The following is a 22,216-nucleotide window of genomic DNA, read 5'->3' on the forward strand; positions in this document are numbered from 1 at the left end:
GTGTTCTTAGGTTTTGTTTTTCTATATAGTCACTGTTCACTTCCATTTGAATGAAACCTGTGTAAAAATATTCTACAGGAGACCAAGAGTACTGTTAGAGCTGTACTGTCTAATAATACACTGGTTGCCAAGTAGCCACTGTTGCTTATTAGCACTTGACTGTGGCTGGTCCAAATTGAGATGGACTGTTGATATAAAATCAATGGTGCACTCGAAGACTTAGTAAGAACAAAAGATGTTTGTTTTCGTGAGGAGAGGGCCAACACTGGGCGGGAAAGAGGAAGAAAGACAGCAAAGCTGGCTCTGTCCATCGCTCCGCCCTCGCACATTCCTACCCTCCTAGCTGCTAAGCGCTTTAAAGGAGATGTGTCTCCTATCTTGCCCAGTAATCAGAGAGGCAGAGTGCTGCAGGGAGTGAAGCTAGCCTTGAGAGCCCAACAAGTCCCAGTCAAGTCCAGATTTGGCATTACACCAGCTGGGCAGCGTGGGAGCTCTGGTCCTCTCCTTATAAAGTACGGACCACAGTGTGGTCCCAAAAGGTAGCTGGGAGGAGATGAAGAGAGGGTGAAGAAAGCTCTTGGCGGGTGCAGGCATTCAGGAATAGAGACTGTCTTATTGAAAGTGAGCCAGTTTGCAACTTTATATATAAAAGCAACAGGTTATTCTGCTGTCATCCCAGTAGGGAATCCCAGTCAAAACTCTGCCTCACCGTAGATGACCGGATGCCAGGAGACGCAGGTGATCATCTTCTCGGTTAGGCTGTGAAGGTCAGTAAAGGACTGGTACTCTTTCAGGTGGGTATCCGTCTTATCCCCAAAGGTGCCTTCTTCTTCTGCCAGACATTTCCAGTCATGAATAAATGTATTCATGATTTCATTTTGCTGTAGGGCTATTTCCACACTATTTTGTAAAACAGAAAAGAAGAATTAAGAGGTTGGATTTTAGTATTCAATGATACGTTTTTCGGCAGCTCCTCCGGCTTCATTTATACTGAAAGAAAAAAATGTTCTCCATTGTATTTGGTCACTAATGATTAACCCTGTGTGAAATATTAAATGACTTAAGAGAAAAAAAATTCGTGGCAGTGTGCTACTCAGAACTTCTAGGGCCAGGATCCTGTTAGCTGACAGCCTCTGCATGCTCAGTTGGTTCAGGCATGCCTGACTCTTTACAACCCCATGGGCTGTAGCCCACCAGGCTCCTGTGTCCACGGGTTCCTCCGGGCAAGAATACTGAAGTGGATTGCCATGCCCTCCTCCAGGGGATTTCCCGACCCAGGGCTCCAGCTCACGTCTCCTGCATGGTAGGCAGATTCTTTACACTGAGCCACCGGGGAAACCCACAGTAGCCTCTAGCAGCATCACACTCTGCCTCAGCTTCCTGGCCAAGGCCATGCTCTCTGCGGGTCAATGACTGACCACGGCGGCTGCAGACTCCAGGGCTGCCCCAGGCGGGACTCCTCCAACAGGCCGTCTTCCTCTGCAGCTCCCTGTCGGGTTGGCCGAGACTTTGTCTGAAGCTCTCCCTGCTCAAGCATGCTTCCTCTTCCTTTATTTTTCACAGTGAACTTCTCAGTAAATGTCGACTTTGAACTTGATCTCATTTGCTTTTTGAAAACTCCAAATTGATAGAGCAAATTCTTTTAGCCACATTCAGTACCAAATGATCATGTATACTAATTATTGTATTTATATATTATTATTATACTGGTATATATAATAATTATACTATGTATATAATTCAAAACAACAAATGAGAGTTTCTCAAGGGAAGATTTGGAGTTTAGAAATGTGTGTATATGCGTGTGTGTGTGTGGTGGTTTTAGCTGTCACAGTGTCTGGGAAGTGCTAATGTGTTTAATTATATTTCTAATCTTCCCACAATGCATGAGACAGTCCCTACTAAAAATGAAAAATTATCCTGCTAAAGGTACTAATATTGCTCCTTTGAAAAACAATCTGAGTCCTCTTCTTAGTTTAAGGAACTCAGCTTGACAAGTTCCTGTTTTATAAGTTGCTATAATGTCTATTGTCCCTTTATGTGCTTAGGTTTGAAAACTCAGCCCACTCCCAAGGCCTCTAGGAGCTTTCCCACAATTAGAATGCTACCCGAGGTTTTACCTAATGATTGAAAGTCCAAATAACTTGATTTTTTAAAATAAATACAATAAGTTGAAAGAGTGATTTTCAATTATGAATTTCCTAAAGAAAAAAAAACCCTTTAGTTAGATGATTAAATATAAGCAGTAAGTATCATAATAGATATTCCTAGCACATTAAGCAAGGGTACCATTTGTCATTAATCATTCACTCCTGTTCACCGTGGGCTTCCCTGGTAGCACATTGGTAAAGAATCCGCCGGCCAATCAGGAGATGTGGGTTTGATCCCTGGGTTGAGAAGATATCCCGGAGAAGAAAATGGTAACTCACTTCAGTATTCTTGCCTGGGAAATCCCATGGACAAAGGAGCCTGGCAGGCTATAGTTTTCACAAAAGAGTCAGACAGGATTTAGCAACTAAACAACAACAACCATTCACTTCATAATTGAATATTCTGGGCTAAATTCTTTTTGTACTTCGTCTTTCAAACTAGATGCATTTCCTTGGACCAGCAGCATCAGCATGACCTGGAGCTATTAGAAATGCAGAGTGACAGGCTCCACCCCAGATCTACTGAGTCAGAACCTGCATTTTAACAAGATGCCCACGTGGTTCATATGCACATTAAACTTTGAATTACCCTGTGTAGGGCAGGTTCACACCCAGAGCTTCAAGGTTTAAACTCAGTTTCAAGTAGAAGCATTTGTTATTAATAGCATTTTCAAAATCATTTCTTTCTGTTTCAGCCTGCACTGGGAAGTAATTCACAAGGGAGAAGTGAAGACAACACCTTTTCTCTGGTTTCCTGTTTATTTCCCTGCACTGTACTGGGTGGTTCCTGAGCGTGATGAATCTGAGGCTTGCAAAGCTTGTAGTCTGAGTGAAAGCCCACGGGTATCGTTTTTTTCTTAACCTCAAGATGAATGCTTCTCAGTTGCTTTGAATTCCCTTGAAGTTTCTCACGTTCCTCTCAGATCATTTTCTTCTTTTGCAAATAATGCTTGCTTTAGTGTGTTCTAGACAAAAATTCTATAAGAAGGAAGGAACTCATTTCTAATAGAGTTGTAATAGAGGACTTTAAAAGAAAATAAGAGAAAAAGAAAAGAAACAAGAAAAAAAATTTTTTCCTAATTAAAAAAATCGTAAAAATATATGAAAATGAAGAGTTCTCTTCCAGAACAAAACTAGGTTTATTTTAATTTTTAAAAATTAAGCAAACCTTAAAACAGTTATAGAGTGGGAGGCATGGCTGTGATAGTTATGTGGTTTCTTTTTTATTCTCGGCCAGGGCTGTTAAAATTCCTGTACCAGTTTCCCCTCTTTCTTCTTATAGTTCTGGCTCCTCCATCCCACATCTCAAGGAAGGAATTATGAAGCTCTTCACTATCCCTCTCTTTATAAGTATGGCAACTGAAAGGGAAGCATAAAAGTCCAAGTCCAAAGATAATACACAGTGTAGATAATTGAGAATTGGCTATGGAGCATATATTCCATCAAAAATTGATTGTATATAGACAGACTTCTCATTTTTAATGTTCTTAGGAAATTTTTCAATAATTACTGAATTTTTGTGTGGAAAGGAAAAGAAACCTCAGGTATTCTGGTTTCTTTCTAATTGTCCACATAGGAAAAGCTATAGCATACTTGTTGTGAGTGAGTGGCAAATAGTTAATAAGCTATTTCTGAATAATTATACTGAAAATTTGAACCAGATTCTCTCTAGGTAACAACTTCTTGAGAGTTGTTGGAATTTTCAAGACATCTACTCTTAAAATGTTTCCTTAAAAATAAAAAAGCTTAACTTGGGCTATGTATGAATTTGTCTACCAAATCTTTAATTTTGGGGAAAAATGGAACCCAACCTGTTGGCATAGCTGGCAGACTTGTCCACCATTGGTTCCACTCATTTGAACTCTGATATCAACTTGAGGAGACCTTCAAACTTCTTCTCTGGTTTAGAAGTCCTCAGGGTCTGCCCAGGGCCCTGCTATGAGTAAAGCGGGCATTCTGAAGACACTTCTCTTTCAGGGCCAATGAGAGCGCAGCAACATAGGAATTAGAGGTAAGGATGACACATCCAAAAATTAAATCTGAACTGAATTCAGATTCTCATTTAAAATATATTTTTGTAAATTCCTATCAAGGTGATGATCATCCTCAACATCCACAACATCCCCATCTTTGTGATTCTATAAAAAATCAAGAGAAAGACTTAAATAATAGAAACCATGGTAAATAAATGGTAATTTGCCTTTAGGAAAACATGTCCAACAGTATATACCTTCCAGGTTCACACCGTTTGGTGTGGCCCTAGCTTGGAAGGTCTAGGATGTTGCTTAGCAATAGAAGGGAAAAGAAGACAGAATCTGTAGAAAGTATCACATGTTCATGGGTGTCTAAGAAGTGTCTTCACACTTTCTACCTGTACATCAGGTATGGAGTTGTTTTTTAAGGTCTCTTATTATAAGTAAACAAACACATTTTATGTTTTTTAATTTAATATACAATTTTTACCTTGTGCACACACTGTTAAGAAACTCAGTCAAAGTCTTTGATTGTCCCAATGCCTCTTTTTCTTCTTCCAAAAATTCTCTTGGATAATATTGCGTAGTAGCATTTTTGGGACATGTCCTAATATATTAAAAGAAATCAAATGCCAAAAATTAGATCAAAGACAAATATAGGTCATGGCAGGTCAAAGATTTTTCTCTGCGACCATATTAGGATATTATTTTATATTTAAATTCTATATATTGAATTTTTTCTTTACCTTAGATATCAGCTGCCATTCAAAGTATTTGTGAATTTCTCTCTGATGTAATTAGCAAGTTCTTTATTTAAAAAAATTTAGATACCATTTTAAACTTACAGAAAACTTTTAAGAAGGGTATAAGAGATTCCCATACACTCTTCACCCAGATTCATCAATTATTAACATTTCTAAAAATTTTTAATTGGAAGATAATTGCTTCACAGCATTGTGTTGGTTTTTGCCATACAACAACGTGAATCAGCCATAAGTATACTTATATATATATCCCCTCCCTCCCACTGCCTCCCCATCCTGCCTCTCCAGGTCATAACAGAGCTGCCAGGCCGGGTCCCCACACTATGTATTAATAGCAGCTTCCCAGTAGCTATTCATTTCACACATGCTAGTGTATATATGTCAATGCTACTCTTTCAATTAGTCCCACTCTCTCCTTCCCACGCTGTGTCCACAAGTCTGTCCTCAATTATTAACATTTTGTTACATTTGTTTTTCACTCTTTCTTCATTTCATTGAATCAGAGTTTCTAAACCAGTGAGATCCTATCCCATCCTCTCAATCCAGGAACATTTGGTAATGTCTGGAAACAATTTTGGCTGTCACAACTGGAAGTGCTTTTGGCACCTCATGCATAGAGCCCAGAGATGTTGTTAAACTCCCTAGAGAGTACAAGACAGCACCCCCCGCCCCGACACCCCACAACAGAGAATTACCCAGACAGTGGTGTTGAGGTTGAGAAACTCTGCTCTAAACATACAAAACCAGAAATAATTTACATTTTGGCAGTAATGACGGCAGGATTCTGGGAGAAGTTATTCCACCCAGTTTGCTCTCAGTATTCACCTCTGCCCTTGGACATTACACATTGTATTATACCTCTGGGCTTTGTCAGTTTCACCCACTAGACTGGGTGAGCTCCTTGATTTTAGGGTATGGGGCTGTAGAAAGATCACATGATACCGTCCTTAAGAGAGTGGACTCTGGTGACAGGCTGCCTGGCTTTGAAGCCGGGTTCTGTCATTTACTAGCTATGTGACTCTGAGCTAATTAATGACATGTTGGCCGAAAAGTTTGTTTGGGTTTTTCTGTTACATCATATGGAAAAACCCAAATGAACTTTTTTGCCAACCCAATATTGAACCTCTCTGTGTCTGTTTTTTAATCTCTAACTGAAGTTCTTAATGTCCCCTGGCTCACAGTGTCATAGTAAGGATTGAATGTGTTAATAGATGCAAAGCTTTTAAAACAGTGCCTAGCACATTTTATGTGCTCCAAAAATTTAGGTTGTATTTAATCTGTGTTTGTTGAACAAACGTCAGTAACATGTCTCTGAAAGGCAAGTATACTAATGGATAGTAATCAAAAAGAGTGCTAAAGAGAGTTTTGTTTATGTTTAATTGAACAGTAACTTCTTTTTTCCCTGCCTAGATCAGTGTCCACAGCAGAAGACAGGATGATGGAAAGAAAGAATGTTAGTGTTGGAACCAGAGACTTGGGTTCAGATCTTAGCTTTACCTTTTGGTTTCTATCCACACTAGTACCCTCTGGGTAGGATTAAGCAAGAAATTATGTGGCGCCTGGTGGCTTCATCAAAGTAGCAACATGACTGAGTCACTCTCACTTTTTAAAATGTGATTTGTTTTGTTGCTTCTCGGCAAATCTATTCATTACTGTTTAAAATTTAAATTATGTTCTAAACATTGTGCTTTCGTTTTTTACCCTCTTTGCTTTAGTTTTTTTATTTGTAAAATGAAAATAGTGTCTACCTCAGATGGCAGTTGTGAGAATTAACTGAGTTGTGTGGGCAAAGTACTTAGAAGAATGCCTGGTATGTCATAAGAACATTGTAAACATTTGTTTTCAGTCATTAGTCTTTGAACCTCATCTCTGATTTTTTTTTTCTACTTCTTCCATCACAATCATATATCCCATCTTTTCCACCTAGTTTCTGATCTTAGTAAATGGTACCAGCATTCTCCTAAGTTACATGGATGTGAACTATTTGAATTCCTTTTGATTCACTCCTTCACACTTTACTCCACTTTGTGGATCAAGATCTGCAGCTATTTCTCATTTTTCCTCTCCATCTACATAGAAACAACTGTCCATCATAATCACTCAACATGCATGGAGAGCCTACTAACTCTAAAGTCTTGTGGTTAGGGTCCCTGCCGTCATAAGTTCCTTCCTGAGTCTACCCTGGCTGACTCATTCTTTTTATTTTTTTGGAGTATAATTATTTTACAATGTTGCTTTCGTTTCCTCTGTACAATGACGTGAATCAGCTATATGTATACATATATCCCCTCCCTTTTGGACCTCCTTTCACTCCACTCACATCCCACCCATCTAGGTCATCACAGGGCACCAAGATGAGCTTCCTGTACTTCACAGCAGGGTCCCACTATTTATCTATTTTACACATAGTAGTATCTATATGTCAATCCTAATCTCCCAACTCCTCCCTTCCTTCCCTTCCCCTGCTCTATCCACAAGTCCATTTTCTATGTCTGCATCTTTATTGCTGCCCTGGAAATAGGTTCATCTGTACCATTTTTCTAGATTCCACATACATGCAGTATTTGTTTTTCTATTTCTGACTTATTTTACTCAGTATGACAGACTCTAGGTCCATCCACATCTCTACAAATGACCCAATTTCATTCCTTTTTATGGCTGAGTAAACAGAAATCTCTAGCTGGCTTGACTAAGAACTTTGTCTCAAAATCCAAGTTTCTTTTGTACTAATGAATCACCACTCTCCTTCTGGTCTTACCCTTACTTGTCAGTGTTCAGTGATTTTTGATGTCCTAATTCTCTGCCAAGACTTGACTACCAGTCCTGTCTACCAATCCTTGTCTTTCTCTTCATCTCTTTTGGTTTGGCCTGTCTGTCCATATGCCTCCCTGGCTTCTGACTCATGTCTTGTCCTGACCTCTGGTATCCACATACATGTGCTCTAACTTAAAAAATTCACCCAAGGATTAAGTGTAGTTAGAAAAAAACATCAAAAGGAGTTAGCTTTGGGGGTCCTTTTATGTTTAAAAGTTGGGAGGACAAGGATCCAGTAAAAGACTGAGAAGGAGCTGCCAGTGAGTTAGAAAGAGTACATTGAATATTGCTCATAAGCCAAGAAGAAGAGACAGTCAACCATGTTAAATACTGCTGAGAAATGGAGAGAGAGGGTATCTGAAAACTGGATTAGGCAATCAGACCACTGCAGGTCTTTGGTGACCTCGTTAAGACTAGAATGGACTTAAGACAGAATGGAAGAAGAGAAGGTAGAATTAGAAAATGTGGAAAACTTCTGTGAAGAGTTTTGTTGTTAAGAAAAAATAAAGCAGAGAAATTAGCTAATTGTTTGTTGGTTCTAATGATGGGAGTTTTAGGATTTTGTATTTACACATATCTCCTTTTCACTCTTTCATGGTTTACTGCCACCACTTTATTTTAGACGCTGGTCACATTTTAACTGTGACCAGGTTTAATTATAGAAGACTTCTCCGGGCTTCTCAGGTGGCTCAGATTAAAGAATCTGCCTGCAATGCAGGAGACATGGGCTTGATCCCTGGGTCAGGAAGATCCCCTGGAGGGAGGCATGGCAACTCACTTCAGTATTCTTGCCTGAAGAATCCCATGGACAGACCTGCCTGGCAGGCTACAGTCCATAGGGTCGCAAAGAGTCAGATATGACTAAGTGACTCACACACACACACACACACACACACACACACAGACTCTGGCCAGTCTCCTCAACTACAGGCTTTTTTCCCCCTCTGTACTCCAATACATATTGCCTGGCTCATCTTATTATTTTTTTTTAATTTAAAAATTTTTAAATTATGAAAGTATGATAACACATTTACAGGTGACTTGGAAAATACAAGATAAGGTTACATATAGTTCCACTATATATTCTAATTTCTTTTTTTTCCAATTTTTTAAAAGTAGATAAATTAAGATTTTTAGTTGGAGTTTCAGTACTAAACTCTCAAAAATTAATCTGGCTCAACTTATTTAATAGCTCTAATCTTTCCTCTTCTTTGCTTCAGAACTTGAAAAATTCCTTCCTGCCTGCCACAGAGAATCTGCTTGTCTTCTGCCTTTGCTACTCCTTCCACCCAACCTGGGGTAGTCCTCTGCGAACTCTGCTTATACCACCCCCTGGAACTGTTCAGGTCATTAAAAAAAATTCTGGGCAGTTTTCCCTTTCTCTAGGTCTCAAAATCATATCCAACATGTGTGGTTTATCTTCTATAGATCTAAAATTATTTCAAAATAAAAGTTTTTTAATCCTAAAAATAAGCCTGCGTGTGTGCTAAGTTGCTTTAGTCGTGTCTGACTCTTTGCAAGCCCATGGACGGTAGCCCACCAGGGTGCCCTGTCGGTGAGATTCTCCAGGCAAGAATACTGGAGTGGGTTTCCATACCCTACTCTAGGGGATCATCCTAACCCAGGGATTGAACTCGCGTCTCCTGCTTTACAGGCCCATTCTTTACTGCTGAGCCAATGAGCCCCTTTACACATTCATATATATACTTGTATTTCATTTTCCTAGTAAGATTTTTAAAAACCATCCGTGATTATAATTAGGTTTATTTTTAGCTGGATTACTCTGTGGCATCACTCTCAATTAGTTTCTATTATAAAGCTCTCTCACAGTAATCACAGATACTGCTAGGTTTTTCCATAGTTGCTTTTGAAAAAAAAGAAAAAAATATATACATATTCATTTCATACTTACCATCTTGTCTGAGTACTTGTTTCCTTGATTTGGGGGACTACTTGCATGCCAACATCTCTCTCAAGTTGCTTAAGGGTGAAATTTTTATCTGGGTAGGCTGTACATTCAATATAGGCATCTTTCACACTAGAAGCGTTCTGGTCACTGAACTTAATGGGGGCGCCAAATTCACTTCGTTTTCGAGAAATCATGTATGTAATCTGCAAACACAGGAGAGCAGTAAAGGAGACAAAAGTCTCTGGAGAAGAACAGATGTGTGGTCGACAGCACTGGTGCTCTGCCCACATCCTCTTGGATGTAATTTCTGTGCACCTTTCCAGGTCATGTGCTCTCGGTTCCCAAAGCCATCACCTATTGCTCCTCCACGGAGGATTCTCTAGGGCTACCAGGCCACTTTGCCTGATGGTAAAAGAAACAGGAAGTGACTGGAGTTTATATCCTGACCAGGGACAGATGGTAGGAGACACAGGTAAGCCCATCTCTTTTGCTTCTGTTTGGGACAACTCTGAGGTGTAACTTACACTCCACAGTTCCCTAGGGGTGCAGGCTGAAGCCTTCTCTCTGCTAGACTTTTGCCTAAGTGCGCCCTTGCAGGGCTTCGGCCATGTCTCTGTCCTGCTGCTCCCCCCATTCTTTTCTGAGACACTTAAATCAGTTGTACACAATTGCTCCTCGCAGGGGCTGCTCTGGGAATGCCCTAGTTTCCTAGGGCTGCTGTAATCACAAACCACAGACTAGGTGGCTTAAAACAACAGGAATTTATTCTCACTCGTTTGTGGAGGCTAGAAGTCTGTAATAAGGATGGATGTGTGTATATATATAGCTGATTTATTTCCTTGTACAGCAGAAACCAATGCAGTATGGTAAAGCAACTATACCCCAACTTAAAAAAAAGAACAAGAGCTGTTAGAGGGTTGGTTCCTTCTGAAGACTCAGCGGGAGAATGTGTTCCCTGCCTTTCCCTTGCTTCTGCTGTCATGGCCAGCAATCCTAGGTGTTCCCTGGGGGCAGATTCATCACTCCAGCCTCTGCCCCCATCTTCCATGGTGTTCTCCTGGTGTCTCTGTGTTCACAACCCCATCTTCTTATAAAGACCCCTGCCATATTGGATAAAACTCCCCTTATTTCCTTTCTGAAGTACTGGAGGGTAGGACTTGAACTTATCTTTCGAGAGGAGATATAGTTTAACTTATAACACCCATCTAAGACAGTGACCATTCTTTTATCAAAAGAAAAACCATAACCCCACAGCAAACATAGCAAAGCATATGGATTCCTTAGGAATAAGTGTTGCTCAGCTCTAGGGAGGTGATGACTGGAGATCGTATTCAAGCTGCTGACCTGTTTCGTAGATTCCTTAACTGATTCTTCTTCGATTTCTTTTTCACTGCCCAAAGAAACCCATGGTTTAGAAATAGGTGGCTTATAAATATATGTTTCTTCAGGAATATGATCTTTATATTCTTCCTGTTCTTCTGGTAGTTCTGGGGGCTGGAATGAAATAAATAGCATTCTAAAATGTATTACCAGAAAACAAGATGTATGATATGTAAAAGTATTGAAGAATATGGAATGCTAAAACTTGATAAAATACAAAACTAATTTTCTCTGATTTAATAATGCTTTTTGATAAGAGGATTACATGTATGAATAAACATGATATCCACTAAATTATAAAGAGTGAATGTTTTTTTAAACCAAGATGTCCGCAAGGAAGAGGAGCAGAGAGATATAGATATGGATATAAATACAGATATAGATATATATATAGATGTTCATTGCTACCTTATTCATAATAGTGGGGAAAAAAATGGGCAGTTAAATGAATGTCAGCAGGGAAAGGGTTGATACACTGTGGAATAATCAGAAAATAAAATCTCATAAAACAATTGGAATGAACAAACTCAATCTGTATGCATATGATGTCTAAATGTATCAAAATGAATAGATCCTAGAATTTTACAATTCAGTGAAAAACAGAAGCTGCAAAACAAGCTGTATAATTTTATATAAATTTTAAGCAATAAGATATATTATCTGTAGAACATACATACATGGTGAGAGTATGAAACCATGAACAAAAGACGATAACAACCTTGGAACAATAGTTCCTTATAGAAGTGTTTGAAAAATTGAATTAAGAAGGATGTAAGAGGGAGTGAAACGTTATCTGTTATATTTTGTTTCAAAAGAATTTAAAGTAAATATGATAAAATAGCAATATTAACATTTGTTAATTCTGTGTAGATATTTGTTTCATCATGTATACCTTTCTATACACTGGAAATGTTCCACCATAATAAAAAAACTAAAACACAGAGAAAAACAACCATAAAAATGAAATTGAAAATGTTGACTAACAAATATATAAAATTTAAAAAGTCTTAGGTATTTTAAAACTCTATGACTTTCCTTTATTTCTCTTGCTACTGGGCAACCATGCAAACTCCTCAGTCTCCCTCACTTTGACTACACTTCCTCATGAGGATGCTAGACCCGAAGGCAACTTGTTACCTTTCATGACCACTTTGAATGCAACACCCCAAAGGTGAAGTGACTTCTTTTCCTTGGAAACTACCATTCTTTTATATTTTGCTTATCTTTGACACCCAGTTCCCTTCAACTGCCCACTGACCAAGTTGTCCTTTCAAATTTTTGCTTTTGAATAATCATAGCAAACATGTATAAAGCCCCAGCTTTGTGTCAGGCACTGTACAAAGGGCTTTCCCTGTTTTGGCTTATTTAATCTTCATGACAGCTCTGCTGGTACCACCATTTTGCAGGTGACAGGTTCAGTAAGTCATAGAGATGGCAGGAGAAGAACCAGGAATATAGGCCAATGAATGGCTGAGAGCAGATTCGCTGTTTCCATTCTCATTGGGTAAGTGAAGGGTAAAGAAGGAGATGTCTTAGCCACCTCACTCCACACTTACTGCTCACCTCCTCTAGGTCCCAGGGAATCAGTGCCAAACAAGAATAATCATGAACATGTCTGCTCCCCACCCCCAGAGGTAGTGCTTCTTTCTGACAATCAACAGGTTGCACTGACTTAGGGTGTGCTTACATTTAAATAGTTTTCCTTGCCCTCTTCAGTTCCAATAAGATAAAAGTTAAGTCCATACTTGAAGTCTCTGTCGTAAACAAGGAGAAGCTCATCTCCAGGATATTCCTACAAAAATATAATCAAAAGAGAAGGTTCATGTTCAGCAGTCATTCAGTTTATTCAGATATTGACACAAAATTAATATTTCTTTAATCAATCAATCATAGAAGATAACCACAGTGCTAATCTATCGTTAATAGCCCCAAATTGTAAAGTTATTTTATTAACTCACAAAAGCTCTTGAAACACAATGGGTGGATAATATGTATGACTGAGTCCCTTCACTGTTCACCTGAAACCATCACAACACTGTTAATTGGCTGTAACCCAATGCAAAATAAAGAGTTTAAGAAAGAAAGGAAAAAAATAAAAACCACAGTGGGTACAGGGAAACTTACCATGCAATTTTATTTCTAACAAGGAAAAAAAAGAAGCATTCCTTTTATCTGGTGTTGTACTCTCTAGCATGTTTGCAGACAAATTAGGACTAAATTTATGAAAGTTTATAATCAAAGCAGTGTGGGAAAATAGAGTAGGTTCCCTTTCTAGTTAAAATTGGGCAAGAACGAGCTTTTCTGGTTGTGGAATAAGACAATCTGTCATTGATAGGAGTTTGTTTTTCACAAAGGGTCATTGAGAAGGATTCCCAAAGAGACATGGGCAAGGGAGCATTTACCCAAGGTAATGGGAAATGCCAGATTTGAGCTCAAGAATCTCTCCAACTTTTGTGGTTATGTATCAGGAACCTCTTGAGGTAAGGCTGAAAAATAAAGATGGATGACACGCTGACCTGAACAATTTTTTTGACTGGGTAGAAATCAGATACTGCCGCTCTGTTCGCAAAGTCTGCAAAAATATCTTCTTTTTTGATAAGTTTGTAAGGTTGTTCTTCTGTGACATCTTCATCTACTCTGCAGTTAAATATTTCCTGGGTCTTGGTAGTTAACACTAAAGGATAAATTTCTGGATGACCTGGGAAAGGCAAAGTGAATTTAGACATTAAATATAACCATTCAAAATATGAACACTAGGAAATATGCAGTTGTTTGCTTTAAATAATTGTCTTGTTTAAAATTTTAAAAGACTTTAAAATCATTGTTCATGTTTTAAAAGTAAGTTTGTCCATTATAAAAAACGTCAGCAAATGAATTTATTTATAAAACAGAAACAGACTCACAGACTTAGAAAACAAACTTACAGTAACCCAAGGGGAAACGTGGTGGGGGAGAGGGATAAATTGGGAGTTTGGGATTGACATATACTCACTACTATATTTAAAATAGATAACAAACAAGGACCTACTGATTAACACAGGGGACACTACTCGATATTCTGTAATAATCTAAATAGGAAAAAATCTGAAAAAGAATAGATACATGTATGTGTGTAACTGAATCACTTCTTTGTACACAAGAAACTAACACAATGTTATAAATCAACTATACTCCAAAATGAAATAAAATTTTTTAAATGTCAAAAAGATAAAAAGGCAGAAATAACAATTACCCATAATACTATCTCTCAAGAGAGAACCTATCTTAATTGTTTGTTTCTTTCCAGTCACTCCATACATATTAATCGTATCTTAAATGAAATTCTAAATCCTGCCTTTTGTACTTATCATTATGTCAGTAGAATTTTACTATGACATTATATAATTTTTCTAATGCATCATTTTAAGCTAGTATAATTCTGTAGCATAGCTTTTAATCACTCTGTTGTTGGTAAGCATTATTTTTATTTTTCTAATTTGTTTCTAATGATTATAAACAACTCTACAAACAAATATCTAGTTTACAAAGTTTTATCACATTTCAAATTCTTTTCTTAGGATAGGTTTTAAAAGTGAAATTTTGGTTTGAAGGTATTATCGCCCTTTTAGGCTCTAACAAACCTGTATTGCCTTTCTACAACACCCCCTCCCTCACTGTTCACCTGCTGCTCTCTCACCAGGTGACCTCGTTTCCCCTCACAGAGAAAATTCTGTCTGTACAGCAAAGAATCCTCCAACACTCTGCAGCCCTGCCCACCAGCTGATCGGCACAAGCCCTGGCTCTCTGCCTTTCCCTCCAGTCTGAAGACCTGCCTGCCCCTCTTCGCCCTTCTCAGCCCATCAGTCCTTCCTCCCTACTGACATTCCTGCCTCTGTGCTGTTTGCCCTTAGTATGCCCTTCAATAGGTACCTCTGCTCCCCAGGGCTCTTTTTCACAGTCAAACTTGTTATTCAGTTCTTCACATCTTAAAGCTACCGACTTTCCAATTAGGCCATATTGGTAAACCTGGCAGTGAGGAGGAAGGTGGGATAGGGAGCACCTTTTCCCTCCTCTGCTTCCCCAATCCCAGAACTGCCCTCAGAAGAGGAGGAGGGGAAGTTCAGGAGGCTTCCATTCCTCTTCTTCTTGTCCCTTTGCCCCCACCCCAGGTCAGCGCTGGGCAGCAGCAAGCCCTAGGACAGTGGATGGAAGGGAACAAGCTATCATTTTGCCTGTTGCCATTTCCTCTCTCAAGCCTCCTTCTCATTTTCTTTTTCTTTTTATCATCATTAGCTTCTACCACCCCAGTCTCAGTTCTGCATTTACCCCCAGAACTCTGTCCCTTAACTACATGCTCCCAGAGTCCCAGAACTCACTCTCATCCTCTCCAGGCCCCACACCTGGGTGTCTGACACCTTCCCTCCACTGCTCAACAAGAGAATCATCGAGGGGAGAAGTGCATGTGGCCTTTCAAGTAGGAACTGTGAGCTTATTTTCCCACAGAAACACTGACTTCTACCCTAGTGGCTCAATGATATAATTATTCAGGTGACTGGGGGGTTTTTAGTCTCTATAGGTGTAACACTGATTATATATGGAAATATATTGCAAAGTACAATCAGTTGGCATAATAAGCAAACATCTGGAATGTAAGTTGATAAATTAGAAACAAACTGCCCATTTTCATCTCCTGAAAAATACTAATCCTAACACCCGGAATACAGGAGGTGCCCAAAAAACAACTGTTGACTTGATTCACATACAAGTTACCCTTTAAAGCCATACTGCTAGCTATAATTTGCAGTGTCCAATGTATAGTGAGTTCTTGCAGTTCTGCCATGGAAAACCACTAGGTGGAACTGTGGGACCCACACAGAGCTAGAGCTGGCTGGTGACTGTTCATAAACAGAGGTGCTCACAAAGGCCAGAAAGCTTCCTACCATCCAAGAAACTGGAAGGGCAGGGACCAAGATGGTGTTCTATGTCACCCACTCCCACTAAACATACTTCAAATCCTACTGGCTAGATATTTGTCATAAAAATAATCCTTTCACACTGAGCATTAAAAAAATATTTATTTGGCTATACTGGGTCTTAGTTGCAGCATATGGGATCTAGTACCCTGACCAGGGATGAACCCGGGCTCCTCTGCATGGGAGTGCAGAGTCTTAGCCACTGGACCCCCAGGGAAGTCACTAACTTGACTTTTTCAAGGCAACTTTAATATAGGATCTTACATTCTTTATCTAGAAGTTAGTAGTAGTAGTAGCCTGTTTCTGGCTGGAATCTACAATCAGTAATAACTGTAGGCAACTAGTAGCCAGTAGACCACACCGAACTAAAATAGTCCAGTACCTCCATGCCCTACCTGAACAACAGCCAAACTAAACAGAGCAAGGTCTGACACTTCTGGCCACCGCAAGGATCTCTGGCTAAATTTAATGAAAGAATTGTTGTTATTTAGGCTTTGAGGCCTGCACTGAAGACAGCTCTCTAAGTGTATAAGAATGAGGCTCTAGTGATTTACGGTGAGATGGGCTCTGGGCTCCTCTGTGCCTCTAGCAGAGTGGGATATTGGTTGGTCCGGAGGGTGAGAAAGATGCTGGAGCTGAGGAACAGGCCTGCAGGGCCTCCTGAAGCTTGCAGAGGTCAGAAGCGCTTCCATGAGGGCATGACCCGCTGGAAATTTTGCCAGGCCAGTGCAGAGAGTGAATAACAGTGTGAGTGAAAAACAGCCTGCTATATAGAAGCTTCTGGGAAGCACCTACTGCCAGGCACTGTTCCAAGCACATTACACAGATTATTAATTTATTTATTCTTTATAACAACATTCTGAAGCCACTACTGTAACTGCCTGCATTTTTTAGCTGAGAACACTGAGGCCCTCAGAGTACAAGTAAAGTACCCAAGGTCAGGGGCTGGGAATTAGAAATAGGGGACCTAGGTTCCAAACCCAATTCCCTGCACTGTATCTAGCATGCTGCACTTTGTCTCAAATGTGTGAACACAGCAGAGCACAAGAGAGGGTCCTGCTCCTCTTCACACACAGCCAGGGAGGTGACAAAGATATACCGCGCGGGTTGCCGTGAGTGGGGCAGGGAGGCGACAAAGACACACCGCGCGGGACGCCGTGAGTGGGGCAGGGAGGCGACAAAGACACACCGCGCGGGACGCCGTGAGTGGAGTTGTTCACCTAGTAGCTTTGTAGAGCAAGGGCCCAAGACAGACTCAAGCTCTCCACAGCTAACACGCGGAATCCAATGTGCACAAGGATGCAGGCTGCGCAGTACAAATCAGAGGCCACACGGCAATCAGGCCAGTCCTGCATACTGATCCAGTATTTACAGAAGTCCCATGCATTTCATCCATATCTTTCTTTTAACATTTTGGTTTACTTTAAAAAAAACAGTTCTATTGATATATAATTGATAAATAATAAACCATAGATGTTTAAAGTGTACAAATTGATATATATATGCATTGACCCATGAAACTTATTACCACAATCGAGATAAAGAACACAACCATAATACACAAAAATTTCTTTCTGCCCCTTGTCCCAGCACCCCTCCTCACTTCCAGGCAATCAGTGATCTGCTTTCCATTTCTATAGATCAGTAGTTTGTTTCTTATGGACTATTTATAAATGCACATTATATGCTTTTCGTTTGTCTTCTTTTGCTTAGCATGATTATTTTGAGATTCATTTATCTTGTTGCACATAGCATGAGCTCATTCCTTTAGCTCATTCTGACTAGAATTTCATAAAAGAAAAAACCAGTTAGGCAAAGACTTCTTAGGATTTATAGTTTTGGGTGTTTTTTTCCTAGGAAATTTTTGCCTAATCCAAGGTCACAAATATTTTTCTCCTATGTTTTCTTCCAGAACTATTATACTATCTGGTTTTACATTTAGGTCTATGATCCATCTTGAGATAATTTTTGTATGTGATGTGCAGTATTGGTTGAAGTTCACTTTTTTGCCTGTAGATATCCAGTTGTTCCAAAATCGTTTATTGAAAAGACTGTCTCTTCTCCACTGAATTGCCTTTATACTTTTGTTGAAAATCAATCAACCATATATATGTGAGTTTATCTTTGGACTCTTCATTCTCATTCATTAATCTATTTCCCTACCGTCATAGTAACAACAGTTAATGCAAACCTTCTCTGTGACCGCCCTGTGTAAGGAAGCGTGCATGTACTACCTAATTTCCCTTCTGCCTCATGCTCATGAGATGAGTGTCACTACCTCATTCTTCAGATGGGGAAGAAGCCCAAAAAGGTGAAGTCATTTGTGGCCACACAGTCATTAAGTGGTAGAATCATGATTCAAACTACATCTGTCTAATTCCAAAAGCTGTGCTATTAATCTCTTGTGGTAAACAGAATAATGCTTCCCCCAAAGACAGCCATATCCTAATTCCTGAAATCTGTGAACATGTTGTCTTACATGACAAAAGAGACTTGCAGGTGTGATTAAGTTAAGGCTCTTGAGATGAGAAGGTTATTGGGCTTCTGAGGTAGTCACGTGAAATCACAAGGGTCCTTATAAGAGGAAGCCTGGAGGGTCAATATCAAGGAGGAGAAGTGACAGGGAGGCAGAGGTCAAAGTCAGAGAAAAATTAGAAGATGATACACTGCTGGTTTTGAAGACAGAGGAAGGGGCCGAGGGTCAGTTAACACCGGGAGCCTTTAGGTGGGAAAGGCAAGAGAACAGACTATCCCTTCAGAGACTCCAGAAGAACCAGCCCTACCGACAAGCTGATTTTACCCCAGGGAAAGCAATTTCAGGTTCCTAATTTCCAAAACTGTACAATAATAAATTTGTGGTGACTTGTTACAGTGGCCATATGCCATTAATATAGCATGGATGTTCTAACCTGTATTAAAGGGTGACACATAATTTGGGTAAATTACTTAACTTTTGGGAGTCACAGCACCTCCATCTTCTAATGGCCACAGTAACGCTAACTTCCTAGGGCTAAAGGGATGAGAGAAGTATTCCTGACACAAAGCTCAATAAACGTTAATTATGTGGAAAAATCACACATCATCTGTAGAAACCTCCAGACATTGCCTGTTAGGGCCTTGGTGGTGGTGATTTAGTTGTTAAGCAGTGTCCAACTCTTGCAACCCCATGGATTGTAGCCTGCCAAGCTCCTCTGTCCATGAGATTCTCCAGGCAAGAGTACTGGAGTGGCTTGTCTTTTCCTTCTTCAGGGCATCTTCCCCACCCAGGGACTGAACCTGTGTCTCCTGCATTGCAAGCAGATTCTTTACTGTCTGAGCCACCAAGGAAGGCTGTTGGAGCCTTAGGAGACATTTTTTAGCTAGTCTGTTGATCCTTTGGTCCTTCGTAGGAAAGGGAATCCTACTCTCAAGCAGCATGACAGCCCCAAGCCTTGAGTGACAGTTGGCAATTACAGGAGCCCACAGCAAGGGAGTCTGGGAGTAGAAAGCAGACAGAGAGGTTGTAGGACAAAGGGATGCTAAATCAAACCCCTCAATTCTTGCTACCAAGTGCTGAAATTTCTTTTTTCTTCCTTAAAGAAACATGCATGCATGCTAAGTCATGGATCTGCTTACTAGTTAATTATTTAGTCAGAAAATATTTACTGAGCACCTACTATGTGAAAACCATGGTGCTGATGCTAGGGGATACAATCTAGAGGGGGAGACAGATGTTCAGTATATAAATACACTCAGAAACAAATAAGGACAAATGGTGACAGGTGCTACCTAGGAGAAAACTGGGTGAGAGATAGAACATAGAACTAAGGAGGGTAGTCGTGCTGGTGGTCTATTTAGAAAGGAAGAATAGGGAAAGCCATTTATTCATTCACTCAATCAATCAACAAATATTTATTGAGTGTTTATTCTGTATCAAGATAGGCATTGGGGTACAGTGGTAAACAAGAGTTTCTGTTCCCCTGAAGCTTGTGTGTGTGCAAGAAAGAAACAGGGAGAGAGAGGGAGAGATGGAGGAGAGAAGTGTGGGAGGGAGAGAGATGAGAGAGGGTGAGAGTTCGCGCGCACACACAAGGCCGAGTCAGCATGGGTGTGTGTGTGAATAGGATATAAATGCACAAACAAATAAATATGCTCTGTCCTCATTATTCACAAATTGTGTACTTGCAAATTCACTTTCTAAAATGCATTTGCAACCCAAGATCAATAGTTGTGGCACTTTCACGTTCACTAGTGGACACGCTTTAAGGTGGCAAAAAATGTGAGTTACCCAACGTGCATGGGGCCAAGGATGCTCTACCATCTTCTACTTGCTCTCAAGCTGCAGTGTCCTCTCTACTGTTGATGCGGTGCCACGTTTTTTGTGCTTTGTATTGATGATTTGCCTGTTTAAAATGGTGCCTGAGCTTACAGCTAAAGTGCTGTCTAGTGTTCCTAAGTGCAAGAAGGCTATGATGTACTTTATAAGAAAACACGTGTATTATTAGATAAACATCAGTCAGGCCTGAACTACAGTGTTGTTGGCTGTGAGTTCCATGTTAGTGAATCAACAATATATGTGTTTCCCTGTTTCTAAACATGAACTGCATCATCTAAGAAAACTCTAAGAGAAAGTTTCAACAACGACAAAAATAAAAGTTGTTAGAATAAGATTATTTAGCCTGTAAAAGTAGGAACAACATCAGTTTGGTTGTTTAAGTTCTAGTTTATTTGCTTAAAAATCAGCTTCTTTCCTTGAAATAATAGAACCCTAACATGACATACATATATGTTGCCCATGAGCCAGAATTTGTAAAACATTATAAAAAAGCAACTTTATTGTTACAAAATAAACAACACACTCTATAGTTATAAAAATTCTCTCAATAATCATAGGATGTTAGATTTTTAAGAGACTGTTCAGTTTGAAATTCTCTCTTCCACTCTTTTGATCTTTCTTCAAAAATTTTATTTTATATTCTAAAGAACATGATGTACTTTTAGTACATGCACATTTTGCTCAATCATTTCAATTTATAGTATTCTCCCTTGCTTATTGCATATTAAAATGTTGCAGAACTGGGGACATGGATTCTGAATTGTATCCACTTACCCATGCTCTCCATATTCAAGGGTTCTGCTTCTTCAGCAACTAGAATATAATAAAATCATGTTAAATTTACATTTTTGAATCAGATATGTATCTTAGTCTTCTACCAAGTCTTAAAACATAAAACACAAAAGCAAATACACAATGAAGACTTAAGCTATTGATTAATAATCAAATAGAAACTGAATAATTGTCTTTCTCACAGAATAATCTCATAATGATATATTTGCTATAACATTTATGTCATTTATTACATGATATTTAGTTGATATTATAATGATATGAATAAAAATAATAATAAATCCCCATATTTTGAATTCCACTTGCGTTTGACTTTATGACAGCAAAACATGTTTTAGAGATAATACCATGATTGCTTTGGCTGCTTATAGATGTACAAATACTAAATCCATAAAAATCCCATAAATGAAAAAACAGTCCTACCAGGTAATGGCATTTTGGTTTTGGCATGTTTTGTTCTCTTTCGTTTTTGAGGTTTTGGAGCCATGGCTCAGATTTTCAGCTGCATAAAGAGAGGATATCATTAGCATCATTTATAGTTTCAAATAATAAGTATTATCATCTAATAAACATAAGAATATATTTCCTAAGTTTTGTCTTTGGCTAAATCATCATGTGGGTTTCCCTAGTAGTTCACTAGTAAAGAATCTGCCTGCCAGTGCAGGAGACACAGATTCAATCTCTGGGTGGGGAAGATACCCTGGAGAAAGAAATGTCAACCCACTGTAGTATTCTTGCTTGGAGGATTCCAAGGACAGAGGATCCTGGTGGGCTACAGTCCATGGGGTCACAAGAATTGGACATGACTTAGCGACTAAACAACAGCAAATCAACATGTATCTTCACAGATGAGTGTTTTGTGACCAAAAGTTTATTGCAACAACAGTTTTCCTAGTGAGATCTTGCCATTCCAGGGGAGCCGTTCAGCTGAAGCTGAAGTTTTGGCAAGAGACACTTCTAGGTTTCTGCCACAGATCCTGCCATGGAAGCTCAAAGGAGGACACTGGACCCCCTGCCTCCTGCTCCCGTTTCCATTTCCCGAAGCTGCTCTGTGCTGCCCTGTGGCAGGTGTCCCAGCTACAAACACAGGCCTAAAGTCCATAGGCAGGCACAGACGCACAATGTGTATATATATGCATGATTTTTTGAATAATATAAATAAATCTA

At 39.5% G+C, this 22,216-nt stretch overlaps 1 protein-coding gene across 2 annotated transcripts in view; it reads right to left on the reverse strand.

The window, feature by feature from the left end:
• Positions 1 to 22,216, reverse strand: part of DNAI3 (dynein axonemal intermediate chain 3) — a 79,895-nt gene that overhangs the window by 49,055 nt on the left and 8,624 nt on the right. The window contains exons 2-9 of one of the 2 annotated variants that reach the window (XM_065928055.1): positions 21,473 to 21,551; positions 21,032 to 21,070; positions 13,507 to 13,688; positions 12,678 to 12,782; positions 10,955 to 11,104; positions 9,614 to 9,813; positions 4,614 to 4,730; positions 710 to 900 (exon numbers count right to left, since the gene is read on the reverse strand). In XM_065928055.1, coding sequence (XP_065784127.1) covers positions 710 to 900; positions 4,614 to 4,730; positions 9,614 to 9,813; positions 10,955 to 11,104; positions 12,678 to 12,782; positions 13,507 to 13,688; positions 21,032 to 21,070; positions 21,473 to 21,536 — 1,048 coding nt within the window. In that variant the 5' untranslated portion in view covers positions 21,537 to 21,551. The remainder of the gene's footprint in view (positions 1 to 709; positions 901 to 4,613; positions 4,731 to 9,613; positions 9,814 to 10,954; positions 11,105 to 12,677; positions 12,783 to 13,506; positions 13,689 to 21,031; positions 21,071 to 21,472; positions 21,552 to 22,216) is intronic. The other variant, XM_065928064.1, reaches the window with a different exon arrangement.

Source organism: Muntiacus reevesi, chromosome 1, assembly GCF_963930625.1.
Source record: "Muntiacus reevesi chromosome 1, mMunRee1.1, whole genome shotgun sequence".
Classification (NCBI taxonomy): Eukaryota; Metazoa; Chordata; class Mammalia; order Artiodactyla; family Cervidae; genus Muntiacus; species Muntiacus reevesi.